This window comes from Ctenopharyngodon idella, chromosome 1 (genome assembly GCF_019924925.1).
Source record: "Ctenopharyngodon idella isolate HZGC_01 chromosome 1, HZGC01, whole genome shotgun sequence".
NCBI classification, from domain to species: domain Eukaryota; kingdom Metazoa; phylum Chordata; class Actinopteri; order Cypriniformes; family Xenocyprididae; genus Ctenopharyngodon; species Ctenopharyngodon idella.
This window is the reverse complement of record NC_067220.1, coordinates 32,311,725-32,332,642: the sequence shown is the minus strand read 5'-3', so window position 1 is coordinate 32,332,642 and position 20,918 is coordinate 32,311,725. Positions and strand designations below refer to the sequence as shown.

The 20,918-nt window shown below is 38.4% G+C and overlaps 1 protein-coding gene across 1 annotated transcript in view; it reads right to left on the bottom strand.

Annotated features, from left to right (window-relative positions):
- tenm3 (teneurin transmembrane protein 3) overlaps positions 1-20,918 on the bottom strand; it is a 275,510-nt gene that overhangs the window by 74,576 nt on the left and 180,016 nt on the right. The window contains 1 exon segment of the mRNA XM_051889778.1: positions 9,479-9,601. Within this exon segment, the coding sequence (XP_051745738.1) occupies positions 9,479-9,601 (123 nt within the window).

The window sequence follows — 20,918 nt, the reverse complement described above, 5'->3', positions numbered from 1 at the left end:
TCAAACATTCATGAGGTATACAAAATAATCTGATATCAGAAATCATTAAATCACTTCATACAGCAGTTAATTAGCATCTTTAAACCAACTCTTTCTGACCCTCACTCCCAAGATAACCATCATAGTGAATTATCCAGCCAACAGTAAAAGAAAACACTATTTTATACACCATTATACTCCTTCAAACAGTTATTTTTCTCTCTCTAGCTCTAGGGTGCGTTTCCCAAAAGCATTGCTAGCCAACTACGGTTGAAAGTTCCATCATTAGCAACATTTTTCAACAATTTGATGGTTTCAGGAAACAGTCGTCACTAGCTAGTTGATTTCTTCAATGATGAATCATACTTTGGTAGTTAAGCTAAAGTAGTTAAGATAAAGTGACCTTGAAGAGATTTTAGAATAAATTTAAAACATCTAATCTAGTTTAGTTCATAAAGCTCAGCCACAATGATAATTATCGAGCTGCTGTTTTACAAGAGTAGCTAAACTGCAGTAATATTATAGGCCGAGTCTAAGTGAAGCTATTTGACTTCGCAGCGCTTCCTTTAACAAGCGGGAAATCTAATGTCTAGACATTACACACACAAGTGCACAACGAACTCACCAACAGAAGCTTCGGCATATTCCAACCCCTCACAACATGTTACAAGGCAACAGTGCGGAATGGATCAGTAATGGGCGAAGGAGAATAGGCAATGCTCATATGCTAGCTAATGGAGAGCAGCTGCCATTAATATTGAATTAATTATTATTGCGTAATTCCGTAGCATGCGGGCACTAACCGCACGCGTGTTGCTAATGCAGTCAGCCGGCTACATAAAGAGCATATTGGAGTGAATGAAAGAGTAATTAGAGAGGACTTGCTGACTGTTAGTTTTAATGTGAGCTCGCCTGTGGCCCTAAATGCTCTACAGAGCAAGGAGAGAGAAGCCATCTGTGAAGCTCTGATCAACAGTATTGTCCACAGGATAAAAAGAAGGGAATGGTGCACTTAAAGAATGCCAGTGTGCTTTCTGTGTGTGCCAGGGATGCCTGGGGTGTTTTTTGGACATGGATATTGAATTGGCATTTGCCCATGAGAATCGCAGAGAAGAAGGTTTATTTTGGCATGATGCAAAGTCTCCCTAGAGCCTTCTACTTCTCTTTCTATTTCTCTTTCTTTAGCTTCTCTGCTCATCTCACCCATGTGATTTGCCAAACTGTCTTGATCTTTATTGTTTAAATCTATGTGCATGTTTCTGTGGGTATGACACTGAGTAACATTCAAAGCAGCTGTAAGTGCATTTTTTTTGTATACCATGCATAAAATATCACTACTATCTGACAGATCTCACTGAAATGGATGTCCTCAGAAATGACACTTGTCTCTGGCTCCGTAAACAGCAAAAATTTGTTTGTTTCATTTGCTGGCATAGAGATTACACACTGCCCCTTAAAATAACAGTTCAATAACAATAACAACATGTTGTTCCAAACCTGTTTTATTTTTTTTTTTTGTATGAAAAAAATAAATGTTTAATAAGAGATTTAGTGGTGAAAAATGTTAGGTTCTATATGATCTTTAGTTTAAAATCCTTAGTTTATTAACTTTTGGTCTGTTCTTTGAACAAATCTTATGACTTCAGGATACACCAAACTAATCATATGGACTTTCTTGTCATTTTTTAACCTGGGGAGCCTCTGGTCATTATGAACTGTAGGAGTATAGAAAAAATCTATGTGAAATTATTTAAAAATTAGATAGCTTTTCGTGTATAATATTTAACTTATTGCTCTTTCATCCTGAACAAATTAAAAGAAAGGAGAATTGTGGTTCTCTTGCTGCAATGACAGATGACAAGATGTTTGTGACAGCGTTTGCACACAAGTACTCAGTCATGGTCATGCAACCATACACAAACATGTCAAAAATGGGGCCCCATTTTTAATTTTGTCATTGGGTATGGTGTGACTTTCGCCGGTGTCTTGCTGTGCAACTCATTAGACAGCAATTTGCTCCAACACTGAACCCACATGGTGAGTTTCAGTCCACGGCAGCAACAGAGTCAAGATACATAGGACGTTCTCTTCCTTTCAAATGGCTAGACGGAGCTCAGCTGAATGGAACAGAATGCAGAGTCTTGAGACAAGGTCTTTGAAAAATCTATTTTTAACTTGACTTGTCATATTACCAAGTGCTCAATTTATTTCAAGTGCTGTCAAGCACTCCTGTACACAAATTTACTGAAATGCACATCAGTGACAGAATTTAACTTTTCCATTAAAAAGTGATTCTTTCCCCCTTAAATTGATTTCCAGGGGCATTTTGTACCTTTATAAGGGCTTTCCCCTCTGTCCTTATGAAATGCATGCATCATCTTATATATGAAATTCTTAGATTGAATCAATACATTCAATTAGAACAGTAGTAAACTACAGGTATGTTACCAATCAAATGAAATCAGTACCAACAGAATCCATCTTTGCACTGCCAAGGTGGAACAGAAGCTACATCTAAAGTGGCTTTTATATGTATTTTATATCTAAGACTGTTTAATGCAGCTCAGAGGTGGCGTAAATGAGTGTCAATGATTCATTCATTCGTCAGATTAATTCAAAACGGCTGATTCATTCAAGAACAAAGCAAGTGACTGTCCTTATAAACGGGTCATTGAATAATTTACTCACCCGATTTGTTCTAAAATGCTGATTGAGTTTCTTATTTATTGAATGTGCTAATATTCTGGAAAAAAATCTTGAATTTTGGGGCATTTTAAATTTTTTTGCCCTAAGTCAGTTAATTTCTGACATTGATGCATTTCGCTATTGAGAAGGTATCAACAGCAGGAGGCTAAACCCATGAAAATCAAGACACTTTTCAATGTGACTGATCACTTCTCTGTCATCTCTCTGCCCTACACCTATCCTCAAAATCCCTTTTAATTCGTTTATTTCTGCCTCTCTCACTTTATAGCTATTATTCACTCCCTTCTCAACACTCCATCCATATGCTTTCATTGTCATCACCCCAGTTTCTCTCACAATTTCTGTTGGGCCTTGAGAGACATTAACATCACCACATGCGATTTTGCCAAGTGTCTTCCCTCGTTCCAAACGCATTCAGTTGCAGATTTAGCGCCTCTTTATGACTTTCAGAAAAGTCACTTGAGCAGTTTTTAATACACTGAAGCCTGTGGAAGTGTGTCTGGGTGTGCATTAGGGGAAGTGGTGGTATATTCATTAAGAGCGTGTCATGCTCGGCTCTCTTAGTTGCTGCAGTGGGAATGAATACAGAACTGCTCAGAAGATTTGTTTCAGAATGGTGCAGCACATAAATAAGGCCCCATGAAACAATGCTAAATGGAACATTAGGTTCCACTCCTAGGCACAAGGGATAAAAAGTGGGATAAAATTCAGTTTTAAGTGCAAGACTACAGCTTTCATACATCTGCATGAGGATAGTGGAGTCTCTGAAGGGTGTGTGTTTGAATACAAAAGAGTGAGTGCGCAGAACTGTAAATTATTTTCTGAAAATTAAAATGGCTGGTCTACTTTAATTTCTCAGTGTTTATGGAAATCAATCTCTAAAAAAACATCAAGTGCTCATATGCTAATGTCACTCCCTACAGTCCTAGTTGCATACAACACACACACATCTGAAGTGAGGCAGGTAATCTAAAGCACATCCTGTCATTCAGGAAAGAGACTGCACTAAGGCTATTGTCCCTGCTTTGAACACGAACACACACACACGCACACATGCACACACGCATACGCACACACACACACACACACGCACACGCACACACACACATACTTGAGGCACACAGAGCACTTGAAGCTCTTTTATAGAGTGAGTGCTTTTAGGTCAGCTGTCTCAAAAAGAAAGGTGAACTGCAGATGACAACAGCAGTCAGTTATTACTCACTCTTTCTTCACTGGAGAAGAAGAGACAGACAAATGAGTGAACGTGTGTACATATTTCAAAGGGTCTACAGAAGGTATGCAAGTCAAACTTTGCTGCGTGTGATGTATGCTCAGTCTGTCAGTAAGAATATGCGTCTGTGTGGATTTGTTGCGGCTGTATTCATGTGTCTGTGTGTGTGGGCAGCTTTTCAATCCTCGCGGGCATGAAATGTCTGAAAATCTTGCTTGAAAAACAATAAAACTTGACAAAACAAGCTTGTGGGGAAATCCCTGAGAGGATAAATGGTTCATTAAAGAACTAAATGTCTTAATAAAAGAAAATTCTATAAGACATATTTACAGACAGAGGTCATAATTGATCTGTTTATAATTATTATACAGCATTTAGTTCTGGTTCATTTGATTGGATAAGAACTGATTTATTTATAGAGTAAAAGCCATATTGCATTCCCAACTGTGTTGTCTTTATTGTGTCATATTGCTTAATTAGCTTTCATTAAAGACCCTATGACATGGCTTGATGAGCAAAGCTTTTGGGACATTCTCATTCTTGTTCCGACTGGACAAAATCCATTGTGCAGGATGAGTCATCAATGGGTCAGTTTTCAAAGGGAATACACTAACATTCAAAAGTGTGGGGATAGTTCAATTTTTTCAAACAAATTAATAGTTTTATTCTGTAAGGATGAGTCAAATTGATCAAAAGTGCCAGTAAAAACAATTATACTGTTACAAAAGACTTCTATTTTTAAAAAAATGCTGTTCTTTTGAATGTATTAATCAAAATTTCCTAAAAAAGTATCACAGCTTCCACAAAAATATTAGGCAGCAACTGTTTGTAACATCGAAAATAGCTTATTAAGCACCAAATCAGCATATTAGAAGGATTTCTGAGGGATCATGTGACCATAAATTTAGCTTTGCCATCACAGAAATAAATAACATTTTAATATATATTAAAATAGTTTTTTTTTTCAAAAACATTAAAAAAAAATTGTACTGACCGTAAACTTTTAAACGGTACTGTATACTATAAATAAAGTGTGTATATTTGCTATTTTGTCAACTTCTGTGAGTATAGGTGATTTCACAGCATGAACTAAAAGCCAAAACTCTATCTAATGCTCATTTCATGGGATCTTGAAGAAGAAGAGTAGATGCAAATGTGAAGAAACAACAAGGATACAGATGCAAGGTTATGTATGTGCGGAAATATGCATGCACGTATATATACAGTATATTGACTGAAATCGCAAGACTGCAGTTTTTGCCCTGCTGCCTGTGTGTATGTGTGACGTCCTTCACAGACAGCGGCAGCGGTGGTGTTGGTGGACACGCAGACACAGATCAAGGTTAATTGAAGGAGGTGGGGGTGTTAGCTGCTGTCTCTATTGATTGAGAGTAAGCTGTGTGATTGTACACATTGCTGATGGCTTCATTAACTAGCTGCTCTTCTACAAGACCCCCCCTCATCTTGTTTGGCCCTCAGACCAAGGACCCTCCGCTGGAAGCTTCTGCTGTAGCAAATCCTCCTGGTCTGTTAACACATTAACATTCCTCTGCACCCAATGGAATACCAATTTTTATTTCTTTAAGTGAGAAAGAGAAAAAGTGAGGTAAGGGCTTGAGGAAACAAAAGACTGACTATGCTGAATGCAAATTCTGCTCAAATAAACTTAACCTGATTGTGTCACTGCTACTTAAGGGGAGATGAATGACTTCCCCTTTGCTGTGTAACTAAACAGCCACTGACGCCTATATAACTACATCACAATCAATTTACCTGCAATTTATGATAAATTGATAAAAGGACATCCAATTTTCTTAACTCTGCTGATGGCAAATAGACACTATAAAGAATGAAAATGTCCTATAACTGATGTAGAAACGTCCTGTTCTAATACTACATCACTGCAAGCGTGGACACTTCCATCACCTCAAGAACAAACACATTACTGTAAGGAGCATCATCATAATGGCCTTCAAACATACGGCCATCCATCTTCACAGCATGAGTGTGTGTCTCTCTGAGAGCGTGTGAGTGCTTGAATTAGTACTTAAGTGAGGGAGACCTTGTGGGAATACACCTGCCTGCATGTGGGTGGGAGAATTTCTGTGAGGTTATTTATTTCTTATTGTATGTGTTATTTAGCACATGCTTTTATTCATAAGCTCCTAACACTAACAAACTAAAAGCTATCTCTTTTTAAAGGGGTCATGGACTGCATTTTTAAAATTATTTTATATTTCCTGAGGTGCACTTATAATGATTTTTCCATAAAAATTGTCATAATTTAGAAATAAAAGGCCATTTTCGACCCTGATTTTAGGCCCTGTGATTTGAATGCTCTGTTTGAAGGGGCGTGTCTGCTCTAAGACTTCAATGTAAACGCCCACTGCTATGATTGGCTAACATTTGCGTTTGAAATAAGCATTACATGTGGAACTCTCTCGAAAACTTTTACTATGTTTTTTACTATTACAGCTGTTAATTAATCATGAAAAGTGTTGATTACAGCATTATATTAAGATCTACTCCCGTCGCATGAAAGGTTGCAGCGATAAGCATTTTAGCCGATGACAGACAATGTTTGTTGAGCGCATGAATGCAGTGATCTCGTCATTGCAACTCGATTTCTGCACTCTCACGAATGCTTTCATCATAACTAACAGTGCAAACACAATGTAAATAAGAGATTCACAGTGCAGTGTAGACAGTGTCATTGATTTAGCGAGAGTCCAGAAATCAGTCGCTGATAAAGTCACCCTGTGTGATTGACAGCTCCAGCGATTATAAATGGAGGGATCTTTGATCGCTTTCTGTATATGTATAATTTAATCAAATTCATGCTACTAAGAGAATTAATGTGAAGGAAAAATTGATTTCTCAATTCACGACCTCTTAAATATGAGCTGTTCTCTTAACCTGCCACAAGTTTGACAAGCAACAAAGCATTTTGTCAGTCATGTGCTGGGTAGCTCCGCCCACAGTGAAATCTCATTGGTTCCTACACAGCACAGCTGCATAATAAACTTCAAATATGTACCAGAAATTGTAGACATAATGCCTACAGGTGTTGTGCCACATGACTATGAAGATTAAAAATACACTAAAAGTACAATAAATGCGTAAAATAACAGTACTGGCAGCTCATTACCTGGACATTATCCAGGAATTTTATGGACATTTCCGTTAACCCTCAAACACAACGCAATGAAGTGCAAAATTGTAATTACAGGGGTAAAACACACGTAAAAAATAAATACAGAAAATTCTGTTAATACAGTACATTGTTCCTTATTTTTACTGATTTTTTTTAGAGTGTGGTACAACTATTTAACATTTTTATGCAAACTTGTTTATTGTTCTATTTCTAATTCAAATGGAAACCATCACATGGAGTTTGAACCTACAGAATGTGTTACAGCTGTGTGACTTGCCTTGTGAATTTTAGAGTGGGTACAGATTTAGTAAAACTTAAGAAACTCTGGCAGGCATGTATTAGTGAATGAATTTGGTAGGAAAGCACTTTCCTTTGTGTAATGCACGTACTATCATTGGCTACATTCACACAGTCAATGTTTGGGACAGACAGCCATATTTACTCACACCATTTTATCACAACAGGTGTTCAGGAAACGCTACAGCTTACAGGAGGGAATTGAATACTGTCTTTATGAATGTATAACAGAAGTCAACCCCCTATTCAATTGTCATGCTGGTAACCATAGTGACAGAAAATATCAAAGACGGTGACTTCCATAACACCGGCATGTCTTATCACAATTGACACGGTGTTATTTAATAAACAAGTCAAGGTGTGAGTTCATCTGTGAAATCCTAATTAACTGACAGCAGCTTTCAATTTTTAACTGAGTGTAGAACACAGACTAGACCACAAAACTGATAGGAGCAGATCTGGAGGAAAGAGAGTGACTGGATCGAAAACCCTTAGATGAAACATGTTTCTGTGAAACAACAGAACCCTACATGAAAAAACAAACAAACAAACAAACAAACAAATAAAATCATGCATGAGACACACTGCACTATATAACATGAAACACATGAAAAGCAAAATGATGTAAAATGTGTTCTTTTCTTTTCAGTTTTGGTCTTGTAATTTTGAATCAATGTCAAATTTCCTTCAATTAATGTATGTAGGACTTCCCGAGACAAACAACAACAACAAAAACATTTTGCAGTCATACTAATTAGTAGTTAAATGGGGTTAGCAGCAGGTTTCCTGAACTCACTCCTAAAGCCTGGAACACACCAACCCGACAGTCGGCCATCGAGCAGTTTTTGTTTGTCGGCCGACTAAGTTTTCTCAGTGTGTTCCGCACCGTCGGCTGAAGTTTGTCCTCGTCTGCTTTTTTTTTTTAATTGGCGTCGGAGCTCGTTGGGTAGTCGGGCCATCTGATCATTCTGATTGGCTGTTCAGCTACTGCCACCTGCCGGTACGGAAAGGCATTTCTTCTTATGCATGTGCTACTTGGTGTGTCAGGGCAACTTTGGACCCAGACTCTGCCGACGTGAGCTAACCCCGCAGTCTGCTTTCGTTGCCACTAGCTCGACGGCGCCGGCTTGGTGTGTTCCAGGCTTAAAATGCAGATTTGAATGCCAAAAATTTAAGTCAGTTGGTAGTTACATTTATAACCAAACTAAGCATGAATGTATCTGTATTTAGCACTGTAAAACACGACTGACTACCAGTGTGAGTTTCTGAGTGTATGTTAAAATGGCACTCCATTTCACTGGTCAGTAGGTTTGTGTAGAAGCTAATATTGGGGACAGAGTGAATCCTACTTTCGAAAGCACACACAGAGAGAGAGATAAAGAAAGAGAGATTCTGGGTAAAATGCCAGGACATCTCACAAATCACACTACTTGAATTCAAGGTCTGAAAGGCTCAGACAATCTCAAGAACCCATTTATTGTGCATTCTGCACACACAGACCCCTCTCATATTCTCCTATTAAAACACTGTCTTCTTTGAACTCAATAATTTCACCTAAATGCGTTTTTTGGCTCATCGTCCTGATTCCCAGACTGTTACTGGACGTGTCTGCAACCACTGTGACAGTTGACACATCAAAGCAGCCATCCTGATACTGTAAGACTAGAGTCTAAATGCTGAGGAATGTAAGCCTGTTGCTCTGGCACACACAGAGACGTTTATACTTATCCCAGATCACTAAAACGCACATCCGAGTGCCAGTAAAGATGGCACAGTGCAAAGAAAATGGTTTTGGAGTGTGTGATTTCCATTTGTGTGGGAGTGTTTGTGGCTTTTTGGGGGGGATTGGTGGAAGTGTGTGGGGGTGTTTGTTTAGCTCGAGTTATGTTTATTTAAGGGAGTGTGGGTCTTCATGGCGGAGGGTCCTAGAGGTGTAGTTGTGTAGGAGTGAGTCTGTTTGGTAATTTTCTCTAGCCTATTACTGACTGTGTTCTCCAGCCTGTTTACTAAATGCAAATGTGTTTTGTGCTAGAGAAGGGGCTTGAACAGATTGTGCCTGTGCCATATTATGCATCTGTGCAGGAGTGGGTACGTGTGTGTTTGACCCTTACTGTTCTCAGTAGACAGGGCAGTAACTGCGTTGGTTGCTGTGGCATCAGATTTGACCTGGCCATTCTCAAAAGCATAGCCCTCAGTCTCCTGCAGCTGCCAGTTCAATCCAAAGAGATGCATGGCTGTAGAGAGAGAGACACAAGAGAGAGAAATTATCACTTAAGAATAAAGGAACAGGATGCAAAGAAAGAGTTGAGAGAGTGAAAACACGGTAATATAATCAGTATAAAACAAAATTAGATTAGATTAGATTTAGATTTTTGTGGATGGTTTGCATTGCCAGTTGCTATGAGGTTATCAGGGTATGTTGATGTGATTTTCTAAGGGGTTCCTAGATGGTTACATACTGGCCCAAATCACCTTCACCCCCAAGTTTCTCAGACTTTATAGTTCCTGGATATGACTTGGGACCCTCTTTCATTGTCTATGGAATCTTTACTGTCCATCAGGATAATTGTAGGTTTGAACATCTTTCCTTATTAAGTCATATGATTTGCAGCACAATCTTATATGCTAAAGATTAATACTTAAAGTATCAGCAATAGTAATAGTGATACTTGCCTGTGTATACACCACTAATAATAGAGAGAGAGACATTTTTGCTTAAAATCATTACAGAATCAAAATGGACAATTCATATTTTTCTTATAATGCAGTTAAAGGAACTCTCTAAGTATCATTGTCGTTTCGAGCGCTGGTTTTTAAAATAGCTCTAAAATGGAATATTTTCCTCAGCTGATGAATTTAGTATTAGTGACTGCAAAGAGTGTGTGGCTACGCTGGAGTAATATGTTTAGACAGCTGCTTTCACTGTCTCATTTCACTTGTTCCTGAAATGTCTGAATGTTCTCACCAAACCGGTCTATGGTTTGGCCCGTGATCAGCTGGGGAGAATGCTGAGGAGGGAAGGGTTCAGTAAATGTGCGCACGTTGGGATTCAAGGTTTCGAAAATCACACTGGCCCTGTATACCTCTGACACAAGGTTCAGTTCAGGTGTGGCTGGAAACACAAACTGGCTATAGTTCAAGGTGGGTTTGCCAAACGTTCTCCCACAGATTCCGCAACAGTTCCCCTGTGGGTAGCATGACGACCTGGGTGAATCAGCACCCATTTGCGCATGTTTTGTTTCCCTGGTGATGCCTCTAAAGAACATGCCTGGAAAGGTCATACAGGATAGTGTACAATCTGTAGGATGCTGTAGGAATTGAGCCATCATGAGGCCTGATCCTTATATAGGGAACTGCTTGGCTGTAAACTGAGAGGAAGTTCAGTGAAATGTCAAGGGGTTGACAAAAATACTGCTCAAACATAGTAGTAATGGAACATTGGGTAGGTTATTCATTTTGCAGACACTGAGAAAAACACTGCAGTGATTTGTGGAAGCTTTCTCCAGTTTAATCTTAACCCTACATACAGTAGGATCAAACCCATAATATTTACATTGTCATCTCAGAACCTTAAAGGGATTGTTCACTCAAAAATGAAGATTCTGTCATGGAAAAAAGCACTATATTTGTCAAAATCTGTGCATTTAGTTTCATTTTCATGGACTTTTAGTTTGTTACTCGTCAGTCATGTTTCCCTTTATTCTATTTTCCCACCACTATCTGTTACCATGGACGTTCATTAATGATCACACCTGTTTGTACTCTGTTCATCATTAGCCTGTGTATTTAAAGGCGGGTGCACACTGTGCGATTTTGGCCACGATTTGGCCGTCTGAGACAAATTTTGAGAATCCTAAAAGATTCCTATAATCCTAGGCAAAAATTGGTAGTCTTTGATCGGTAGTAGAATCGGTAGTCTTTGATCGCTAGTTTGACATGTTCACCGACAGCCGATTAATGACCGTTGCGATCAAATTTTACCTCCGACGAAATTATGGCAGTGTCAGAAGATTTGGCGCACAGTCCTGCAGTGTGACTTTTCCTATGACAAATGTCAAATTGTCTTCGTTTTTTCAAGATAAGCTGTGATCAAAATTAATGCTAGAGATCTTTTTGTTAGCCACCATTTCAGTCTCACTTGTAATGCAGCTCACGGTCACCGAAATATGTGTGGGTTGATGATGTAAAACTCCGGACAAGTTTTCAAGCGCGCATCCATTTTTAACACGTCTTGACTGTCGTACAGTCTGACATATGGGACAGCTGAGATCCCACAGTATGACATGAGTATCATGTTCGTACAGTCTGACAAGCAACAATCGTAAAGGACGATTATAAATCGCACAGTGTGCACCCAGATTAAGTTCCTCTTTAGTTCTCTGTCATTGTCTGGTATTGTTTGTGTGGTATTGTACGCTGTCGTGTTGCCTTTCTATCTTGGATTATCCCCTTGCTTTGTTTATTAAACTGAACTTTGATCATTTATTATCTATGTTAATTTTCCTTGAACCTAATACGTTACAATATTATCAAAGCTGTTTAAGATCTTTTTGTTAAAAAAAAAAACAAACAAAACAGATATTTTAGCTGTCAACCACTCAGTCTCATTCACAGATTTGTCTATGAATGATATTTGAGAGGATATTCAGAGGCCAAGATTATGTGACTTAATTTCGGTCTGTTTCTACCACGCAGTACAGCTGCAGGAGTATGATATAAAATTCTTTTATGATACTCATTTTGTTCTAATTGGAGCTGAATTGCCTGTCGTCTGTGTATGCGTTCATTTTATGGCAAAAAGAAGCATAAAAATTCCTCAAAATGTTTTCAGTGTTCAGCAGAAGAATGTAAGTCATACAAGTTTGAAACAACATGAGTGTGAATACATATAGTTTCATGTTTGGCTAAACAATTCCTTTAACTATTACGCTATTTACAGCCTTAATCTAGTGGTAATTGTAATGTCCCTGTGATTTGTGATATCATTAGTTGGTTTTGTCTTGCATTAGTATGAGAATCTCAAAGGAGATACTGTATATGGGTCTCTGTACATATGTATGTGTGGTAGCTGTGCTGAGGTGGGCTGCTCTGAGGGGACAGGCTGATCCTCTCTCTGAGTAACAGCAGTGTTAGCTGCAGACGTTGGCTCTAATAAAGGTAATTTAGACCTGCCAACAACCCCCACTGGGTCTCTTCATGCCCCCAGAGCACACACACAACCTCCCCACATAAATCATACTCCTCTCTGTGCTGGTGTATTTGTGTCTGTTTACTTGGGTGCGTAAAATTTATTTATTTTTGCTAGTATTCCTGATACTGTAAATGTAGATACAGCTCTCCAGCTTTTCAAAACATTACACAACAAAAGTTCTCCAACGACATGGCACGGTAATGAGAAAGATAAAACATACAGAGAGCATAGAAGAGTTGAGGTGCGACACAGTTACATTAAAGTATTTGAGCAGTAATTGGCTTATGAAATTCCTTAAGCTCATTCTCCAAACTGTCTTTCTATCTTTCTATCTCACTCTTTCTCTCTCATTAAATTAGATACCCGCTGGGTCGGCCCATTCATGGAGCAGCCGACGTCCAGCACTCTGACCTGAGCCGAAGCAGGGGGTTATGGGAGAGTGGGCGGTATTGACTTCTCTGGCAGAAAGACGGCCACCCCCTGCTGATCTGATCGAGCCGCTCACACACACTTTTGAGCAGGGTGCTCCATTAACTTTCCGCATCATAAACGAGGAATGAGTGTGGATGCGCAAAGTCTCTCACCTCTGTACCAGATTCTTATTGTTAATGAAACTGTTTCTTAATGGTCAATTGGATTCCCTTGTTGCAATGTCTGAAACTGAAACTAGTGTGGATGAATAAATAACCTTAAAGAGAGGGATAGAGGATGGGCACGCACAGATTTAAGAGCCGTGGGGCATTCGGGAATGAACATGCATGTGTATGGAACACATCCAGGCTATTAGAATACAAATGTGCCAAGTGCAAAATAAAAAAGCGTCTAGTTCTCTCAGCTGACAAAGAATGTAAATTGGCTGTTAGGCTTTTTTCCTTGTCTCCTTTCCCTCGGTTGTCTCGTGAGTGTTAAAACAGCTAAAGGTGGGTGAGATCATGGGAGGTGGATCGCTTTGTTGATGAGCCCTGGGAACAGCGAAAGATGAATGATAGAGCAGGTTTTAGAGAAAGACCAATTCTACATGGTTGTGAGAGGAATGAAAGAGGGCAATGGAGGGGGGCATAATGCCTGATCAGTTTGAAGGTGGGCCGAATGAACAGCCTCAGGTGCTTGCAGAATGAATATATGAATGATTAAGAGAAAGAGGAGGAAGAGTTTTCACCAGGGCAGGGTTCACACACAAGAGTTACAGTTCAGCTAAATTCAAGGCAACTTATACAAGGCAGGATTGGCGGTTATGTAACCAGTGGGACTCGCAATGCTATCAAGGACCCAGTGATGCTTCATATTAAAATACAGCCCTATATTTCTCACTATATGTCACTTATGATCATTAGGAAGAGGATGGGGAAAAAATGGCTTTCTGTGACTCAACGAGAAACTATTTTAAGATATTAGTGGGAGAAAAACAAAAGCAAGCAACCAAGAACACTGATAAAAAAAGGAAAAGCGACAGCCGTGAACCGTTGCTTTAAATGTGAGAGATACACACCAATGAATAAAAAAGACTTTCTGCAGCAATAAATCAAGGGCAAAACCAAATGTCCTGCCATTCCTCAGGGTGTTGTGTTGTGAGTACAGCCGCTGACAGCCTGTCCCCTGAGCATTTCCAAATCACCCACACAAATTACCTTAACTCTCACCGTCCTTTTTTACAACCATCAGCCACTTTTTGCAAAGCACCAAAGCCACATTTTTGTATGCCCATTTATGAAAAAAAAAAAAAAAGTATAATGTGTTTTTAGATATTTCATCAGTCAATCAAAACTTGCTTTTTCAAATTCAGGGTGAACAAGATGCGCAACAGATTTTTGTTTTTAAATGACAGACTATTAATAACTCTAAAATCATTCAGTGAAAAAAGGGTAGACAAAGCAGGTCTCCAACCTGTGAAAATAAGAGTGCGCTGTGGAAAGACTGTGAGTTAGTATTTTCTCCAGAGTGTCACTACTCATTTATGGAGACAGAGACCAAATGAAAAACTCTGCCTGGCTCTGCCTAAATGTAAAATGCTTTTCATAGGTGTGAAAAGCTGTGAAGTATTTATGAATGGCTTCTCCATCTTTTAAAACACGACTGAGGAACTCTTGGCATGCCATGCTTCCTCTGGCTGGTGTTTAGTCCACTGGGGCCCCTTTATGAGTTTCTCCAGCTTTTGGTTTCAATGCTAAGAGCAATGTGGAGGGGCCATCAGCAATCTGTTCAGAGGATGCAACTTTTTCACCAAGGGCATCACTTTGTTTTAAAAACGGAATAGTTGAGGAAGGGAGTATAGACGTGTTGGTTATCATTCTTTGCTCATGAATTATTAATGGGGTTATGCACAAATAATTGACCGTGATCTTCTTTCCTGTTCTGTCAAATAGTCTGTATATTACATGGCTTGACATTAACTTTTTTGCTCACCAGCCACTGTGGCTAGTGGTTTTCCAAATTAACTAGCCATTCAGCATTTTCACTGGCCATAAGAAAAAACTGCCATATAGATATTTTTAATATTATCTCATAATTTGGCAGCAGGTATATTAGGCTGCTGTCACTTTAAGACCTTATGCACGGATCCATTATACTGTTACACATGCGTTTTCTTTCTCAACTGTATCTTCACTTAAAACATAACTGACTGTGTTCACGTGAATGCTCACCAAGACTGGCATTTTGACATTATTTTGTGTGTATTTGACTGTTTTAAGTGCAATAAGCAGCAAAAAATAACTTAATTTAGTATTGAGAGTACAAAATCTGTGGGAATGAGTAAAATTATGCGCAATACACGCAGAAATTCAAGCCTTGTAACACAGCAATATTCATCCGGACCAAATGAAACTAATTAAGTGTGGGGAGTCAACTTGCTGTCAGAGAGACGAAAGAGCGAGAAAGCACAGCTGGTATTGTGTATCTATTCAGCGGAAAATGAGTATTGGATGCGTTTCAGATATTTCATTATCGATTTTTTTGACAACACCACATTGAACTTAATTATTTCAGAAGCCTTTTTAAAATACTACAATTGAAAAATGTATATATTATACAAACCAGAGTGACTGCGTATATATTTGTGTGTGTGTGTATAAGTGTGTAGAAGTGTGTATGTCTGGGTATATCCTTTCGTAATTGTCCCATGTGTGAAAAGATAGATCTATGAAATGAAACCTGCTGGATAAGCCTGCTCTGTATCTAAGTGTGACTACTATGCTAGCATGAAGACCTTTCATTATTGTGCTAAGTAAAAAAGTGAGTAAAAAACTCTCTTTCAAGAAGCACAAGGAGGAGTTAAGTAAGTAAAAAATGACTGGTCTCAGGCCCATTCAGTTAACCTATTGTTCTAGTGAGATTTTAGTGGTGGTTAGAGGAACCCGTCGACATGTTTGAGGCATCTGGGTGAACCCTCATCTAGTATTAAAGCCATCTTCCGAAGAATGTGGTATTGATCGAGCATTCATGAAAAATCTCTACGTGGCTATGTTAACCCTGTCGAACAAGGACAGAGGGAGAGAAATCTGATTTCCCCATCCTCTGTCTTTCCTGTTGTGTGGGTGTGGGCTTAGCGGAGATGGCTGGGGTCTGACACACCAGATGGGACTGACAGAGAAGAGGCTCTGGGTTTTCTTAGTAGCTGGAAGAGCTGCTGACGCATAGCAAGCGAGGCATTGTTTGCTGTGTGAAACCAAAGAGGAGGATATGTTCTCCATCTGCAATGTTGACAGTGTGAGACACGGTGAGACCAAGACGCTGCATACATTGAACTCGTTTTACTCAATCTATAATGCATTGTTATGCATAATTAAAGACACATTCACCTGCAGAAGAACCATTATGTCACATCAGTTTTTACAGTGAAAGTTACCTGTTTGACTAATTGTGCTTAGATATGTTTCTTGTCATTTAGGATTATTTTGGTTGTCATGCTTAATGAATCAAATATTACAGTTTTCTTTCTTTTTTTTTTTTTTTTTAAATCAGAGAGTAGGATACTTTTCCATACCCTTTGCATAATCCCAACCAGACTAGACAAATTGCAAGTACTAAATCAATTTAGTGTTGTAGCATAATATTTAAGTAATAGATTTATTAGTTTAACCTTAACCATTCAGATGTTCAGGTCTATGTGGCCAAGCTGTTGTTTTAAGAAGACTCTGTGATCATATATTATGATTATAATTGTTTAACAAAATATGTCACAATGTAAATCTTCATTATTAAGTGCATAAGTTTTTCAGTAAACTATTTAAATAGTTCAAAATAAATGTAAATGTATATTGGAAGGAATAATCCAATTATGCTAAAAGCAGAAAGACAAGTGATTAATATCTCCATTATATATGTTTTAGATAGTAATAGGAAAAAAAAAACTCGAAGCAGTGTAAAGCCGTAATACAACTTTTTTTTTGTCACTGGCACTGTTTTCAGTAAACCGTTGTGATGTGTGTTTCTGCTGCTGTGCAGGTGGACGCTATTCAATTACTGTGCCTTGTACGAAAATATCATTTTGGTATTCTCCTGTGGAAACTGTGCCCTATGTTTACACACTTAGGTTTGTTTTTAGGATAACAGTTCATTTATCAGATGCAAGTAGTGCTGCTTAAGGATTGACAAACTCTTCAAGTAGGTCTAACTTATTATTAACCTAAACTTTATTAATTCTGCGCAGTAATTTGGGAGGAACAGAAGTCATTTAGTAAATGGAAAGTCATTTGGTAAATCTATCGTCGAGTCCATTTGCGGAAACATCTTGAACAGGAAGAAAGAGTGTAGTAACAATGTTCCATTGTGTATTCCCATAACATCAGTCGTTTGAAATAACAGGTTTTGGAACGCAAATTCAGAGGGATAATGAGGTCTGATAATGAAAGCTGGAACGGGACAGGGAACAACCACAGATGAAAGAAAGTGAGAAGAAATCTGTTTTTGGGCTTGTTAATGTTTGTCCCCTACAGGGCACTGTCATGATTAGCTCTCCATATATTTCCATAATTTCTGTGATGCTCTTAAATGTCCTGCTGTGTGCATCTTCAGTAATGATCAGAGCTGCTGAGGGTTCTGGCCAGAGACACCCCGTTAGTTGTAAGCCAGACACGGTACAAACACTATCTTCATAATATCGCTGATAACAACTAACAGCTATGTCATTATGGCAAACAAGGTTGGGACTTCAAAAAAAAAAAAAAAAAAACAACATTTCTAAAAGTCGCATGATGCATTTCTTCCTGCAAACTTTTTACTTAAATTTCTAGGCGTCCAAATAGGCCAAATAAAATGATGTTTTCTTACAAAGCCAGAGCACAGCTAAGAACATAATTTTGAAGATGAAGATACAGAATGAAAAAAGATGGTCATTATGGGCCAATTATTATGAGACCCTGAGTAAAAAACTTTGCAGTCGTGTCTGGCTCTCTTTCAGTCTCTCTAGAAGGCTGTGATCTCTGCTCTATTAGCAGCTGTATTGACAAAAGCAGCAGACCTGGCTGTGGAGTGTCAGTAAATAGCTCTCTGGAAGCTGCTGAACTGTCTTGAATACAGTGGAATAATTAACTCTGAAATGGATTTGGCTTCATTTCTCTAAAGAGCAAAATTAGCTTTTTGTTATTCAGCCACTCTGCTTGCTGATCACACAGAGAATCCAACTACTTTCTTTAAACCTGTTAAAAACAGCGCTAATGTTGCACAGGCTTTAATACTGTACATCTTGTCAATCCCAGCAGCGAAAAATTGAACTACAAAGGACTTCTCTCAACGTGACACAAAAGCGGACAATAATGAAAGGCCACTGAGTGAACAAATGCGTTCCTATTTGGATGTAATAGGGACTCAGTGATGTCCTCACATCCCTTTATGACTTTATGATAAAAGGGGGCCGCTGGATCTCTACAGAACTGAATAGGTTTGGAGCAATACTGCACTGAGAAAGGAAAAAGAGGGCACTTCATTTCCTCTTATTGACTTTGGAGGCCGGTCTTTACATCATCAATACAAAAAATTGTTTAGAAGCGTGCCTGTCTGGGCATGTGTTTCCTGTGTCTGATTACTAAGGAGGTGAAACCTCTCATTTGAATGTGACTAATTTTGTGCTTTTAGCAGTTTAGATTAGATCATATTGCGCTTTCCACAAATATTAGTCAGTTGGTGTCCTATTACTTTTTTTTTTTTTTAAAGCAATAAAGGTGTGTAACCAATGAATTTTGGACAGAGAACACTTATTTTCACATTATACTAATGTGATTTTTATCACATCACAGCAGGCTACTGAGAATTAGAGGATGCAACAAAAAAGGTTATAAAACAGATTTAATTTTATATATGCAAAAAAAAAAAAAAAAAGTTATTTTTTCTTTTGATTTTAGAGTGAAATATGTTTTGCATCATTGTGTATTTGTACATGCAGTGTGAAAGGAAAGCCTGTTTATCTTTCTTTCTTTATGTGCTTCTCTTCTCTCTTCAGTAATAGAAGCATTAGAAAAATGGCCAGGAGTAAAGAACACCCTCTCACATTATAGCAGAAGAGTGTAGTGTGAACTGAAGAACAACAAACACAGGTCCCATGCCTGCTGCATCACTGTCTCATGCAGTCCCATCGCGTCTTTGAGACAAACCAGCCCACCTCGCACTGCATAACAGATCTCTACAGGCCATTCACAAATCTTCTCATCAACGTGGCATTTGTATGGAATGAGGAAACAACTGGCTCCATTCAGAGAGGAAGCTTAAACAAGGCTGTCTACATTTGGCTCACAGTACATGATAAATACTGAATGAAAGCGAACTTAAATCCATGACGACGTGACAAGAAAATAACCAAATGTTTGTCTGTCGATGTGGCCACATTCTGCTACTGTGGCAACATGGACAAATTGTGCAGGTGACTGAGTAATAGACAAATAAAATTAGCAGTGGTTTCCATGGCAACGTAACTGACAAAGCAGTTGATTTTTAAATAGTACTCCACAGCCATTACATTTTGTACAATAACATTTTGCAGGCTTGCTAGAGGGGGTGACCTGAATGAAATTATCACTACATAAAGTTGCTTAGAAATCAAGTGGCAAATTCTGAATATTACAAGGCAAAGTGTAGCTTTACTTAGGAGCTGCAAAGTGGGGATGTGCAAAACTACATATGAATTGGGTTGCCTCAATGACCAGTCAGTCTTAAAGGGTTAGTTCACCCAAAAATAAAAATAATGTCATTAATTACTCACCCTCATGCCGTTCCACACCCGTAAGACCTCTGTTAATCTTTGGAACGCAAATTAAGATATTTTTGTTGAAATCCGATGGCTCAGTGAGGCATCGCCAGCAATGACATTTCCTCTCTCAAGATCCATTAATGTACTAAAAACATATCTAAATCAGTTCATGTGAGTACAGTGGTTCAATATTAATATTATAAAGCGACGAGAATATTTTTGGTGCGCCAAAAAAACTAAATAAAGACTTATATAGTGATGGCCGATTTCAAAACACTGCTTCATGAAGCTTCGGAGCATAATGAATCTTTTGTGTCGAATCATGATTCGGATCGCGTGTCAAACCGCTGAAATCACGTGACTTTGGTGCTCCAAACCGCTGATTCGACACAAAAGATTCATAACGCTCCAAAGCTTCCTGAAGCAGTGTTTTGAAACCGGCCATCACTATATAAGTCGTTATTTTGTTTTTTTTGGCACACCAAAAATATTCTCGTCGCTTTATAATATTAATATTGAACCACTGTACTCACATGAACTGATTTAAATATGTTTTTAGTACATTAATGGATCTTGAGAGAGGAAAATGTCATTGCTGGCTATGCAGGCCTCACCGAGCCATCAGATTTCAACAAAAAATATCTTAATTTGCGTTCCCAAGATTAACGAAGGTCTTGCGGGTGTGGAACGGCATGAGGGTGAGTAATAAATGACATTATTTTCATTTTTGGGTGAACTAACCCTTTAAGGCCCGTTCACATCAAGAACGATAACTATAAAGATAACTATTTTGATAACTGTATTAGTGTCCACACCAGTGCACGATCATTTTCTGTTTATTTCAAATGCGTGCTGTGGTTTTGACATCTGTTGCTTTAAACTGATTCTAATTGGCTGTCAATGTATTTAGTATTCATCAGCTGAAAAAAATCACTCTAAAAGTGATTCCAACTATATTGTTCCTGTCTGCCGTTACCATTATACTTGTGCTGTGGAGTCTGCAATTCTTTTACATTTAGAACGATTTTTAGAACTATATCTGCATTGTTATTGTTATAGTTATAGTTATCGTCCTTGGTGTGAACGGACAATAAATCATTATTTAATAATGGAATAATATTATATGCAATTAAATAGTAATAATTATAATCAAATAAATTAAGAAATAAGTTATTTATTT